Source organism: Rhinolophus sinicus, chromosome 1 (genome assembly GCF_057876585.1).
Source record: "Rhinolophus sinicus isolate RSI-liver-muscle chromosome 1, RSI-T2T, whole genome shotgun sequence".
In the NCBI taxonomy this organism is placed as follows: domain Eukaryota; kingdom Metazoa; phylum Chordata; class Mammalia; order Chiroptera; family Rhinolophidae; genus Rhinolophus; species Rhinolophus sinicus.
The window spans coordinates 119,080,252-119,094,755 of NC_142501.1; the positions used below are offsets into that span (position 1 = coordinate 119,080,252).

At 36.7% G+C, this 14,504-nt stretch overlaps 1 protein-coding gene across 2 annotated transcripts in view; it reads left to right on the forward strand.

The window, feature by feature from the left end:
* The first annotated feature begins 8,518 nt into the window (after positions 1-8,518).
* The window catches only part of STAM (signal transducing adaptor molecule), a 59,300-nt gene continuing 53,314 nt past the window's right edge, over positions 8,519-14,504 (forward strand). Inside the window, exon 1 of one of the 2 annotated variants that reach the window (XM_019752084.3) lies at positions 8,519-8,800. Coding sequence is in view for 1 of the 2 variants with exons in the window: in XM_019752083.3 (XP_019607642.1) it covers positions 8,761-8,800 (40 nt within the window). In the remaining variant the exon portion in view is untranslated. The remainder of the gene's footprint in view (positions 8,801-14,504) is intronic. The other variant, XM_019752083.3, reaches the window with a different exon arrangement.

A 14,504-nucleotide genomic window follows, 5' to 3' on the forward strand; every position in this document is an offset into this window, starting at 1 on the left:
CAGCTGGTGACTGGTGCTAATCTTGTTATACAGTCTTTGGCAGTTATTAGGTTAAAGAAAATGTAAGGTCATTATGTTAATAATATAAAAGGGGGCAAAAGTGGAAGTCACAAGTTGAACTAGAATAAATCAAGGGACTTGATGTTTATTAGAAAACTACCATTTGTTGTGAAAAGGCTATCTATAGACCTTGGCATTATACTGATTGGTCCAACTTGCTCAAAAAAAAAAAAAAAAGAAAGAAAGAAAGAAAAAAGATGTTAAATATGTTAGTCAGAGGAACCAGCTCTTCCAGAACAATCTATGTGGAGAGGTTAGGGAGGTGGGGCAATCTGGTTGATGTAGAATGTGCTGAGGCTGTGGTTTTCCGACATATTTACCTTCACTCATAGTTTTAAATGATCTAAGATTTTTCTTCAAAACTATAAATTGTTGCAAATAGAATTTCTGGTGAAATGTTTAATACCTTTATTGAGTTATAATTGACATACAATCATCTGTACATATTAAAATTGTACAATTTGATAAATATTGACATGTGTATGTGTATGTGTGTCTGTCCATGAAACTATCACCACTATCAAAATAATAAAAATAGCCTAGCAAATATCCCTCCCCCCGCACTTTCCTTTTACGCCTTTGTAATCCCAAGAGAATCCATTCAGGCCCGAAGTTAATTGTGTTGAATGTTTTTAACAAGAAATTGCCTTTCTTTAACAGAAATAGAGCTATTCAAGATAACTATTTCTTTTATGAGCTTTCATAGTTTGTGCCTTTGAAAGAATTTGCCATTTCCATTAAGTTATCCAATTTTTAGGGATAGAGTGGTAATAATATTCCCTTATTATCCTTTTCACATCCGTAGCATCTGTAGTGACATCCCTTGTTTCATTCTTGAAATTGGTAATTTGTGTCTTTTCTCTTTCTTACCCATGAGTCTGACTATGGTTTTATCAATTTTATTTATCTCCTCAAAAAAGTAACTTTTAGTTTTGTTAATTTTCCCTGTTGCTTTGCTGTTTTCTTTTTCCTCACTTTCCTCACTGATGTTCCTTATTTCCTATCTTCTGTTTACTGTAGGTTTCACATGCTATTTTTTCTAGATTGTTAAAATGAAAGCTGATATAATTGATTCGAGACCTTTCTTCTTTTTATATATATATGCTATGTATTATAAATATCCCTCTGAACATTGCTTTAATTGCTTCCCACAAATTTTGATATGTTATGTTTTTATTTTTCCTCTCATTCAAAATACTTTCTAATTTCAATTTTTATTTTTATTTTGATCAATGGGTTATTTAGAAGTGTGCTTTCTAAAAGTGTGTTATTTACTTTCCAAATATTTGGGAACTTTTAAATATCCTTCTGCATTAATTTTTATTATAATTCCATTGTAGTCAGACAACATACTTTATATGACTTGAATCCTTTTTAATTTATTGAGACTTGTTTTATGGCCTAGAATATTCTCTACCTTGATAAATACGTCATGTGCACTTAAAAACATTATATATTCATCTTTTATTGCATGTAGTAGTCTATCAATTTGAATTAAGTCAAGTTGGTTGATAGTATTTTTCAAGTCTTCTACAGCCTTAGTGATTTTCTGTCTCTGTTTTCTCACTGTTGAGACAGGGGAGTTGAAATTTCCAACTAATCATGGAGTTGTTGATTTGTCCTTAAAGTTCCATCAGTTTTTGTTTCATTTTCTTTGAAGTTCTGTTATTATATGCAAAACCATATAGATTGTCATGCTCTCTTGATTATTTGACCTCTTTTTCATGATAAAGTGACATTTTGTATCTTGTTAACAATTTTTAACATACATATAGATATAGATAGATATACAGAGGGTGCCAAAAAATGTATACACATTTTAAGAAAGGAAAAAACTATATTACAATTACGCTGATGGTAACCACTTTGAGCACCTCTTGCAATTGCAGAAGTCAAACATGACTGGTATTCATCCTCTGTTATTGGTATATATTGAGTATTACAATTTTAATACAGTGTTTTTCCTTTCTTAAAATGTGTATACAATTTTTGGCACCCTCTGTATATATGGCACTGCAATAAAGATAGGAGTTCATATATTCTTTCAAATTAGTGTTTTGGATTTCTTTGGATAAATATCCAGAAGTGGAACTGCTGGGTCATAAGGTAGTTCTATTTTTAATTTTTTGAGAAACCCCCATACTGTTTTCCAAAGTGTCTGCACCAATTTGCAATCCCACCAACAGTGCACAAGGGTTCCCTTTTCTCCACATCCTCACCAGCACTTGTTTTTTGTTGATTTATTGATGATACCATCCTGACAAGTGTAAGATGATATCTCAGTGTGGTTTTTATTTGCTTTTCTCTGATGGTTGATGACTTTGAGAATCTTTTGATATGTCTATTGGCCATCTGTATGTCCTCTTTGAACAATTGTCTATTCAGGTCCTCTGACCATTTTTCAATTGAATGATTTTTTTTTTTTTTTTTTTTTTTTGGTGTTGAGTTGTATGAGTTTTTTTAAATAAATTCTCGATATTAACCCCTTATTAGATGTATCATTAGCAAATATCTTCTCCCATTCAGTAGGATGTCTTTTTTGTTTTGTCGATGGTTTCCTTTGCTGCAAAAAATTTTTAGTTTGATGTAGTACCATTTGTCTATTTTTTCTCTTGTTTCCCTTGCCCGAGAAGATATATCAATAAAAATATTACTAAGGGTAATGTTGGAGAGTTTACTTCTTATATTTTTTTCTAGGAGTTTTATCGTTTCAGGTCTTACATTTAAGTCTTTAATCCATTTTGAATTTATTCTTGTATATGTGAGAAGGTGGTCCAGTTCCATCTTTTTGCATGTATCTGTCCTGTTTTCTCAGCACCATTTATTAGGTAGACTCTCTTTACCTCAATGTAAATTCTTGCTTCCTTTTGTCACAGGTTAAATGGCCATATAGGCATGGATTTATTTCTGGGCTCTCTATTCTGTTCCATTGATCTCAATGTCTGTTTTTATGCCAATGCCATACTGTTTTGATTACTATAGACTGTAATATACCTAATTTGATGTCAGGTAGTTTGTTAAGAGTTTTTTTCTTTTAGCACAAAGCCTTTTGAATTTTGTCAATTTTTTCTGTACTTGTTGAGATTATTATATGGTTTCCCCCTTACATTCTGTTAATATGGTGAACTGTGTTGATTGATTTTCAAATTGTAAAATAACGTTGAATTCCTGGGATACAGTCTACTTGGTCATGATGTATTCTTTATATATTGCTGTAAATTTCTATTTTAAAGTATTATTATATTTATGTTAATGAGGGATATTGTTTCAAGAGTTCTTATAATGCCTTTCTTTGATTTTGGTATCAGGGTAATGCTGATCTCATAAAATGAATAGGAAATTGTTCCCTCTAGGTATATTTTCTAAAAGATTTTTGTATAGGTTTGATATTATTCCTTCCTTACAAGTTGATAGATTTAACTATTGAATTCATGGGCCAGGAAATTTTTGTGGAGTGTTTTAAACTGAGAATTTGTATTGTTGGTATATTTCTTTTCAGGTTTTCTGCTTTTTCTAAACTGAGTTGTGATCATTTGCATTTTTCAAGGATTGTTTTCCCCATTTCACCTATGTTGTCAAATTTATTGTCATAAACTCTTTAGAAATAATATTCTTTTATGAATGTTTCAGTTTAATGTCATTTAATTCCTGTAATATTTTAACTAAAAGATCTACAATCATATTGCTTGTTTCATTTCTGATGCTGGTAATTTGTGTATTCCTCTTTATCTTTTGATATGGGTAGTATTACCAATTTTATTGATCTTTTAAATTTTGGTTTTATTGATTTTCTCTATTGTTTGTGTTTTATTTCATTGACTTCTGATATTATTTTTATTATTTCCTTTTTCTACTTATTTGTATTATTTTGCTATCTTCTTAAGGTAGAAGCTTAGCTCATTGATCTTTCTTTTCTAATATCTAATTCTTGAAGTATTCCTATAAGCATCACTTTAATTGCACCTCACAAATTTTGATGTTTTCACTTTCATTCAGTTCAAAATATTTTGATTTTTCTTTGACACCTAGGTTATTTAGAACTGTATTGTTTAATCTTTACGTAAGTTGAAAGTTTCTATATATATTTCTATTGTCTTTCTAAGTTAATTCTGTTTGTCAAAGAACAAAATCTGTGTGATTTTATCCTTTAAATATTATTAAGAGTCATTTTAAAGCCGAGACTATTGTCTATTTTTGTTAATAATGTGTCCACTTGACAAGAATGTTTACCTTGCAGTGTTTGGGTGGGCCATGATAAATGTCTGGTAGGTCAAGTTGGTTGACAGAGTTCTTTGAGTCTTGTATATAATTACTGATTTTCTATTTGTACTATCTTTACCTGAGAGTGAAGTGTTAAAATAGCCAACAAAACTATGGATGTATCTATTTCTCCTTTCAGTTTGGTAAATTTTACCTCCAAGTTCTGTCATTAGGTTGATATACATTTAAGATTATTATTGTTCTTGGTGAGTTATCCCCTTTATCATTATGAAATGTCATTCATTGTGCCTGGGAAGTTTCTTGTGTTTTAGTCTCTTTTGTCTGATAATTAATAATAATAAAGCCAGCAGCTTTCTTTAGATTAGTGTTTTCAAAGTATATTTTTCCATCCATTTACTTTTAACCGATTTGTTACTATTTTTAAAACAAGTTTCTAATACACATGCTATAGTTGGGTCTTGCTTTTTAAAAAATCTAGTTTGAGAATCCCTACTTTTAACTGGAATGTTTTGATCCTTTGTCTTTCATGTAGTTTTAATATAGTTATTTAAATCTATCATCTTACTATTTGTTTTCTATTTGTCCATTAATTCTTTTTTCTTTGTCCTTTTTTACTGCTTCTTGAATTATTTGAATTTTTAAAATTTTCGTTTATTTCCACAATTGTCTGTCTATACCCCTTTGTTTGATTTTACTTTTGTGGGGGGTATTGCTGTAAGGCTCACAGTGTGCATTTTTATCAGTTTACTTTAAATAATATTTATACCTCTTTATGTATAATGTAAGAACTCTCCCAACACTACATTTCTTTTTCCTCCTCCCATCTTTTGTTCTATTGTTTTCCTATATTTTACTTCTACCTATGTTATCAGCCCCATAATACACAGTTAATATTTTTGTTTTTAAAGAAATTTAACAATGATCAATACATGATCATTCTGATGCTCTTCAATTTATATCATAGATACCATAGTTCTTTTGCCTGAAGAAGTTACTTTTGTTTGTATGTTTTAACATTTCTCAATATATAAGTCTGCTGTTGATGATATTTTTGTATGTAATACTATATTTCACCTTCATTTTTGAGAGATATTTTTGCTGATAGAGAATTCTAGGTTGACAATTTTTAAGTTCAGGACCTTAAACGTACTAACTGTTCAACTCTTTTGTTTTTCTTTAATCTTGCATGGTTTAATTAGAAGTCTACTCTAATTCTTATTTCTTGTAATCCTCTGTTCATAATGTGTTGTTTTTTTCTGAATGCTTTTAAGATTTTGTTTTTATCCGTGATTTTCAGCAATTTGATCATGCTATCCCTTGATGTCAGTTTTTATTGTTGCTGTTGTTAATTATGGTTAGGGTTAATTATGGTTAGTCATTGTAGAATTTTACATTTTCGAGTGCTGTAATTTTTAATTTTTTTGGTGGGGAGGGAGTATTCCTTTTAAGTTTCATACTTTCTTCTGTCCTTCACATATATTATGTGTTATCCATCTTGATTCTTTCAAGAGGGTTTTTTCTTTTTTGATCAAATCTAGAGGTAGGAAATTTGATCATCAAGGGATAGCATGATCAAATTTTCTCATTTATTTTTCTCCAGGAAATGAGAAAAACATAGTGTGGGACAACTGTAATTTGCATATTGCTATATTTGCATATTTTATTAACTAGAAGAATTTAAAAAAAAAAAGGGATTTGGCATTTTAAAATCAACCAGAGAATTTAGTAAACACATATTACAGACACATTTTAATGTGAAATTGATCTGTAGGCTCTACAATGTTTTAAAAACTATGCTAATACTAAAAGTGAAACTCCTGCAGTTTCAGTGTTTTAAGGGATAATAACGAAAAACTAACCTCAAAATACAAATCCATTTCACTTTTTATATTTTGTTTTTATGTTAAACACAACAATAATGTTAGAAGTTTTATATTTAAAAAATGTTTATTATTTATAGTGTATTAATCATTAAAGGCCCCAAATAGCTAACATCATTCTTCTAGGTCAGAATACATAGACAATGCTATCAGGACTAATAGTTGCTATTCCTTCACTGTTCCCAATGAACACATATTGATCAAGGCTTGAATAATTTGATCAATAGCTTACTGCTGGCAACAGAATAATTCAGTCTAACTACTGAACCACAAAGCACATCCAAATGCAGTTTCATCAACATTTGGCTGTGATACAGGGCGATTATGATAATGTGCCCCTGAGGTTGCTCAGAAACTTGAGGTGAACAAGTTGTCACCTGATTCTGTCAGCCCCATAACTAAGAACTGGTTTTTGAGAGAGACTGCTCTGTTTCACACACTAATAGTGATGTTTTGGAAGAATTTTTTTTACTTGTCGTAATGAAACACAAGCAAGCTTTTGGTACAGGCTCCTCAAAATGTTAAGAAACAGTGGTACAAACATACCACATTTTTCACATTGTTGTGTTTTAATTTTTTTTTTCTGCTTTTGAGAGAAATTTAGGTTCATCATTAAAATATTTGGAAAACGTAAGATACATAAAGAACAAAAAACCATCCAAAATCTTATCACTCAGAGAATCATGTCATAATACTCCCATATATTTCCTTTCGGACTTTAAAAATCTGGGCTATTTTATAATTCTATATGGTTTTGTAACCTGCTTTTAAGAACACATATTTATATATCTATGTATATATAGATCTATATTATCACCTTTAGTAGCTGTGGAGTTTTTGCATCATGTGTGCTACACTGTAATTGAACCAATACTAATTATAACAATTGCTTGCACTTATTTAGTGCTTACTATGTGCTGGGCACCTAAGGGTTCCGATTGTGTTAATCCGTTTGATCCTCACAACCCTATTATTATTCCTGTTTTTTTACAGATGAGGAAACTGAGGCACAAAAGGGTGCAGTAATTTGTCCAATTTCTTAATGTTGGACTTTCAGTGGTTAACATTTTGACAATATAAACAATGTTAGCATAAATATCTTTGTTTATGTTCTTAAAGAATGTCTTTAGGATAAATTCCAAGCAGTAGAATTGGTGGGTCCAAAGGTGTTCATATTTTTAAAAGCTTTTATTACATACTTTCCAATATTTCCTTTAGGGAGACTATGTTAATTTATATTTTATTCAACAATGTGAGTGTATGATTCCCCACACCCCTGATTCTTTCTAATCTTTGTCTGAATGGTAAAAATGCATCTAAATGCTACTTTAATTTGCATTTTTCACTTTTGGAAGTGGGATTTCATTCTTAATGAATGGATTTTTGTTAAGCACGTTGTGTACCGTGATACTGATCCTGTTGTTGACATGTTGCAAATACTTGTTTACATGCTACGTCTGGAAGTGCTCCAATTTGGATATAATTTACAGAATTTCAATTCACGTGCAAGATGCTCTAAGTTTGTTCCAAGTGGGGCACAAACTCTAGTAGATGCTCCTTAAAATGTCTACATGATACAAGGAACATTTTTTATGTGTTAAGTAAACTTGTAAGTAAGATTACTAAAGAAACATTTTAAATAGTTAGGAATCACTAATCAATTTCTAGCCCCATTATTTATTTTTATTATTATTATTATTTTTTTTGCTCGGTTTTGGGGGACATTCTTGGGCTGTGAGACTTATTTTCCGATCAGCACAACTGCTTCGTGACTGCACAGTTAGTCAGGACTAACCAACGCCCAACTCGGAGTGCTTTCCACAGATTCTGAAGCCGGGCGTCAGGGACTCGCGGGAAGGTGCCAGCGTTGCCTCAGCCCTCGCCCGGGCAGCCGCGCTCCGACACTCCCCTCTGTAGGGATTCGAGCCAATCTGTTCAGCTCACATGACTTCATCCCAGCAAGTTTCTTGTCACCCCAGACACCAAATTAAACTCATGGCCTTTTTACTTAGATCACCCCAAATGAAGGCGTTCCCACCCCCTTCCATAGGGACTACAAAGTTCTGACAACCGACACAGGAGGAAAAGAGGGTCTCGCTCAACCCAAACACGGTCCCTTTTCTTTCTCCTCAGGCTCTGATTCACTCCTGGGGGCGCTAGGCGGCTTCAGCGTGCCTGGAGGACCCCGTCCTCCGGACACTGCTGGCCAAGGCAAAAGCGGAAAACGCGGGCATTACTGCCACTCTCCTGCATGACTAATTAAAAGAGGAGTCGGGCGGAGGGGGAGTTTTGGTTGGTTCTATCTTGGTGGGGCAGGTTCTGGGCCGGTTCTGGTCAGGCAGTGCCGAAGTCGCCTAGATTCCCGACTGGCGGCACGCGGGGGCCTCCTCGGCGCTCTCGCTGTTGCCGCCGCTGCCGCCGTCGCTGCCGCCGCCGCTGCCGCGGTTGCAGGGGGGTCGGTGCGACGAGGAGGTGTCGCGGACCCTGTGGAGTCCGTGTCGGTCGCCGTTTTTGCCTGAGGAGCCTGCCTTCCTTGGTCGCACCCTGACTCCCGTGGTGTCGAGGGGGAGTGCCTGCGGCACCTCGGCACGCAGTGGAGATGCCTCTCTTTGCCACCAATCCCTTCGATCAGGATGTTGGTAAGTGCTTTTGCCGCCCTCTGTCCACCCGCCTCCGGACTGCAAGCCCACTCTGCCCGGCCTCTGTGCGCGTTCCGGACCCCCGGGCCAGGGCCGAGCTCTTCCCCTTTTCTGAGGCTCCTTCCTTAAGAGTTTGGAGGCGGTCGCGGGCTTGGCGCATCCTTTTTGAAAGACATGGGACTCAGCCTGTGCGCAATGGGCCTTGAGCTGGGGCTCTGGGTTTGGGAAGAACTGGTTGAAGGGTTGCTGTGGAGAGCCTCGGAGGGACAGCTGGTGTCGCATCTGGTGCTGGGACAGTGCTTCTGGAAGGACAGAGCTGAGGGCGGAGGAGTGTCTCGGCCTGGGGAGGGTTATGAGCCTTAGAATAAAGTGTTTCCGGGGACAGATGTCCGGGACTCACGGGAAGCGCCTGTAACGAGGAGAAGGGTTACGTTAGGTTCCTTAAAGGATTTTGAAATCGTTTTTTTTTTTCCCCTTCTTTTTTAATGACTGTAACTGTAGGAGAAAGCTTCCGTTTAAGGGTAGACTCTCAAAAATGTGGGGAGAGATGAAAGTGGAATACTTGGCTACAGCTGAAACCGAGTCGAGGACTTAGGCACTGGGCTGCCTTCTTTCGAGCCGCCAGCTAAGCTCTCTGCTTGGAGAAGCGGGGCTCGACGAGGACCTGGGATCTGGACATGCTCATTTGCTTTGAATTTGAAATGCTGTGTTTTGTTTTTGTTTGTTTTTTTTTTTGCTTTGTGAATCATTGGTATTGGGTACTGATCATACCAATTCAACAGGTTAGCTTTTGTTTATCTTGTTCTGGCTTACGAGTCATAATTGCAGGCGCTTGCGTTTCCAGGAAGAGAATTTTGGGGTGATTTGAATTCAGGTAGGAAGGACCGTGGCACACAGGTATGGAGTGAAAAAGCAAGCCGAATCCCTTAAGGCAGAGTTTACTGAGGACTGTAGTAAAGACATGTAAGGACAGCCTTGAACGGAGTTGCTTTGTAGATTTTAATTGTGAAAGGTGGGTGTCCAACTCTGCTTTTTTTACTCTTTCTTACAGCACATAGCTGAAGCTTGGAGGTTTGGGTTAAGACTAGAAAAGGGTTCAATCCTATGTCCGCCACTTCTTGGCTGAGTAAAAGCATGGGCAAGTTGCTAAGCTCTTTGAGTCCCAGTATCCTCATCTTGAAAGAGCGAAAAACACATTCTGTTAGTGATTAAATGAAATAATATGTGTAGAAAACCTACTACAGTGCCTTTATGTAATAGGTACCTATTAAATGATAATTTTTTTTTTTTTGGTTGAGTTTAAATGAACGTCCTGAATACAACAGTACATGGAACTTTAGAGACTATCATCAATAATACTTTAATTGGAAAATTTCGTTTAATAACCACTTAGCACACACTATTTACAGGACACTGCTTGGTGACATAAGAGACGTGTGAATAAGAATAAGACATGGTTGCTGCTCTCAAGCAGTTTTACAACTTATTACATTAGTTTTTAGGAGAAATGCTTAAAACAGATTCTTAACACCTGCTGCTTCTGTTTCCAGCACCTTTATCTAGTTTTCATGGTCACATGTAATCTAGCTTCCAGTTACCCAATCACCTTTATATCCCACTGACTTCTCGAATGCACATTTCCATTGTATTCAGATAAATCTCTTATTAATGTCAAATCCTTTCTGGTACTTAAAACACCTGGTTCAAAGCAGGCTCCTTCTTGCCTTTTACTTCTGCTTCTGTTCCTTCTACCATTCTACATGTCCTCATAATTAAAGGCCAACTCAGGATCCGACTCATACCTGAATCATTTCCTGATTACTCTAGCCTAGTGTTTCTCCCTTTGGATTAGATAAATGTCTTTGTTGTTGTGTGTGGGTCTGTCCTGAGCAATGTAAGGTGTTTAGCGACATCCCTGACGTCGACCCACTGGATGCCAGAGGTACCCGCCCCCCCACTCCCTCGTCATGATTTAAAAGATTTCCAGACATTGCCGAATGTCCCCTGGCGGGCAAAGTAGCTCCCAGTTGAGAACCACTGCGTAGCTCACCATAATCTCCACTCTTTTCAAAACTCCTAACACCTTTTGTCTTTACCAAATTATTTAGCATTAAAGATAGTTGTATCCTGTGTTATGCACCTTAGTTATTTTATTGGCTGCTATATAGTAGTAGATGCTTAGTAAATATTTGTTGAATGGAGAATTTGCCAGTTGAGCCTGTTGGATAGTTTCTTGAGTGTGGGAACATTGTTTCACTCTAGAAACGCTTACTTTCCAAAGTCAGTCAGGTTTTGGTATTTGGACCACTTCTCTCCTCATGATGCATGTATCAAAAGATCATGAAAGGTTACCAAAGAAGACCCCTCAGAGACTCCCAGTAAATCATCCTTGGACAGAGTCCAGTAGACTCTCATGCTAATTTTTTTCTAGAATAGCATGTACAATATAGTATGTAGAATACATTTAACAATACGTATTCCTTCTCACTTTGTCCATCAATGAGTATGTCAGTGATATTAAAAAAGTAAAGTACTCCCACTAACTGACTTGATATCATGACTTATCACTTAACGTTAGTATACATTTGCACTTCTTCAAAATGATCTTCAGCTTTAGTCATAAACTGAAACAGTGAATCAAATTCATGAACTGGTTTATGTAATATACGGTAACATTTTATGTAATGAAGCAAAATACTGGTGATAGCTTTTCCCTTGAAGAAGTGCCTGAACGTGTGAGCCCCATGAGGACAGGGATTTTTGTTTGATGTGTTTGTTGCGGTATCCCCAGCATGTAGACCAGTGTCTGGCACCAATAAACATTCAGTCAGTAGTTACTGAATAAATGAATCATTTTGGATGTTATATTTTTTGCTAAGTTCAGCTTTTGAATTATAAAGACCACTCATTCCATCAAGCTTTTATTTCAAAGTCCTAGTGACTTCCATCTTGCCAAATCCAGTTAATTCCTGGTCCATTTCTTTGTTGACCTCCTAGCATTCCTCTTTGACATACTTTATTCACCGGGTTTTCAGTTCACCAAACTTTTTCTGATTATTCTGCTTAGCTCTTTTTTAGTCTTTTTTTGGCTGCTTCTTTTTGGGACTTCCAAATGTTGCTCTGAGTCTGGGGTTCAGATCTAGCACTTCGACATTTTTTTCCCTTGGAGGCTTAGGAGGCAACTTAGCTTAGTGTTAAGAATTCAGACTCTGGAACCATGCTGCCTGAATTCGTTTCCCCGGTTTGCTGCTACCAGCAATGTGACTTTGGTCTAGTTCCTTAGCTACTCTGTGTCTCAGTGTCTTATCTTTGACATGGAATACAGAGATAATAATAGTTGTCAGTTTCTTTCCCCACACCTGCACATTTCTTTGTCGTTACCTATTTCAGTAGATGGCACCATCGGTATTTCCTGTTACTCGTCTCTAGTGTAGGATTCATCACTGATCCTTCTTCACACTCCACATCCATTCAATCAGCAAGAGCTTTTGGCTCTACTTTAAAAATATGTCCAGAATCTCATCCCTTTTCCTTACCTCACCTTACCATAGACTATGGCCAGGGCCTGCTCGCAGGCTTCTTTGCTGCCCACTCTTGCCCTTTATGATCAGTTCTCATCTACAAAGGTCAGTGATCTTTGAAAAATGTCAAAGAATGTCACCTGCTCAGCACTCTTCCCTGTATGTAGCTTCCCGTCCCACATGCAGGGAAACGCAGATTCCTTTTTGTGGCGCACAGTCTGGCTCCGGCTGTGTCTCTGACGCGATTATAATCTCTAAACCCTCCTCCTCATTCTAAGCCTCTTGGGTCTGAACACTCCAAGCTCATTCCTGCGTCTGTATCTATATTGTGCTGTTTTCTTTGCCTGGGATGTTCTTTCAGGCATTTGAAGGTAGCGATGAAGACTGTTCAAGTCAGTTTCTAAGAGAGGCTTTCCCTAATTCCCGTCTGTAAAAGAAAGAAAAAAATCCATCTTTACCTTCTCACTCTTTCCTTGTCCCATTTTATTTTTCTTTGTAGTAGTCAACTGCCTGACATTAATTGATTGATTAATTGACTCTTTGGTGGAATGTTAACTCCACAAGGGTGAGAACTTTTCGTTTCTATCCCTTGTACCTTAGGGACAGTGCCATAGTAAGCACTCGATCAGTATTTATAAAATAGTGAGCTATTGACATTTTTCTAGATCTCCAGGGTTGTGTTTCTAGTTGGTGTTCTATTACCTAAAAACTAATTTATCAAAAAACTGAATTTATCTTTCCCAGTCTGGTCCTTCATGATTTGGTAATTTTATAATGTTCTAGTTATCTTGATTTGAAACCCAAGAGGCATTTTTGAATCATTCCCCTGCCTCTGCTAAATCATCAAATCATTGTTTTTATAATAGTACATTTGCATTCCTAGTTGGACCAATTTGGGTCCTACAGACTTGGACATGTTTTTCATGTGTTTTGCATAGTCCAGTCAACATCATAAACCACAGCCAGATTAATCTTCATAAATGATAATGTTCCATTATTCGCCTGCAATATGGTGTGATGGAAAGACCTTGGGCTTTAGGTTTAAATTGCAGCTGCAGCATTTGCTATTGCTCAGTGGGCAAAGTATGGACTTGGGCAAGTACAGAACCCCTGTGAGTTCACTTTCCGTCTTTGTTAACAGGGATAAAAATATTTACCTCATGGGGTTGCTATGAGGAATACTTACAAAAACACACGACATTCTAATTCTTTACTGGAGTTGAATATGCTTCAAATATTTTAAATGCAGCATGTTCAAAATCATATTCCAACTTTTCTTCTCTAGTGTGTTTTTCCTCTGTTCCCATGACTAGTTCCTCAGTTTGCTTAGTCGCGTGTCAGGAATCTGGGGGTCGGTGCTGACTTCTGTACTTGTAATTCTCTACATTCTAAACTGCAAAAATGTACTGTGTGCTGTGTGCCAGGCACACTGAGTATGTCCTCAAAATCCTGCTGTTGCTGTGCTCCCCCTGTTTCGTCTTCCTCGTAGCTCTTGAATCCGTTCATCTGTCCCTTCATTCGTGCCTCCCATCCTTTCTGTTCTCATTGCCACTGCCAGGGCAGTTCAGGGCACTGCTTCTTAGATTAGTTCAGCGCCTCTAACTGTTAGCCCTGCCTCCAGTCGGGCTCCAGTCATTTCCAGATGGCTAATCATGATATTTCTAAAATACAAATGTAATCATACGGCTCCTCTTATTATAATATTTAGTGAATCTACAACTTTCACAAAAATTGGAACTTCTAGCATTTGGCTCCTTTTTCCCTTGTCAGCCTCACCTTCCACTACTTTGCTTCAAGGCTGTTTCACTCCTTATTGGTTTACCCTCCTGCTTTTTCAGGTGTGGGTCCTCTGGCCTGACTCACCCTTCTCTTCCTTAGTCATCCTTAGGGCTGTTTTCAGGAGCTGTTGCATGCAAAGCACTTAGCACAGCACCTGGCATATAACAAGCAATGGATGCACTTTAGCTCTTCTTGTAATAAATTAGAAATAGTTTGGAGACTACTTAGATTCTACGGGTGGAATTAGTTACTGTCAAAACATACTCAGGAGAGACATGTGGAAATTCAGGATACAGGTATGTTAAGGTCAGATATCCGGAGTGAAGAAATTGTATCCACTGTTTCTTATGTTCCTATTTTACCTCTGCTGTAAACTATTCTTTCTAATGCTTTTAGGCTTTTGA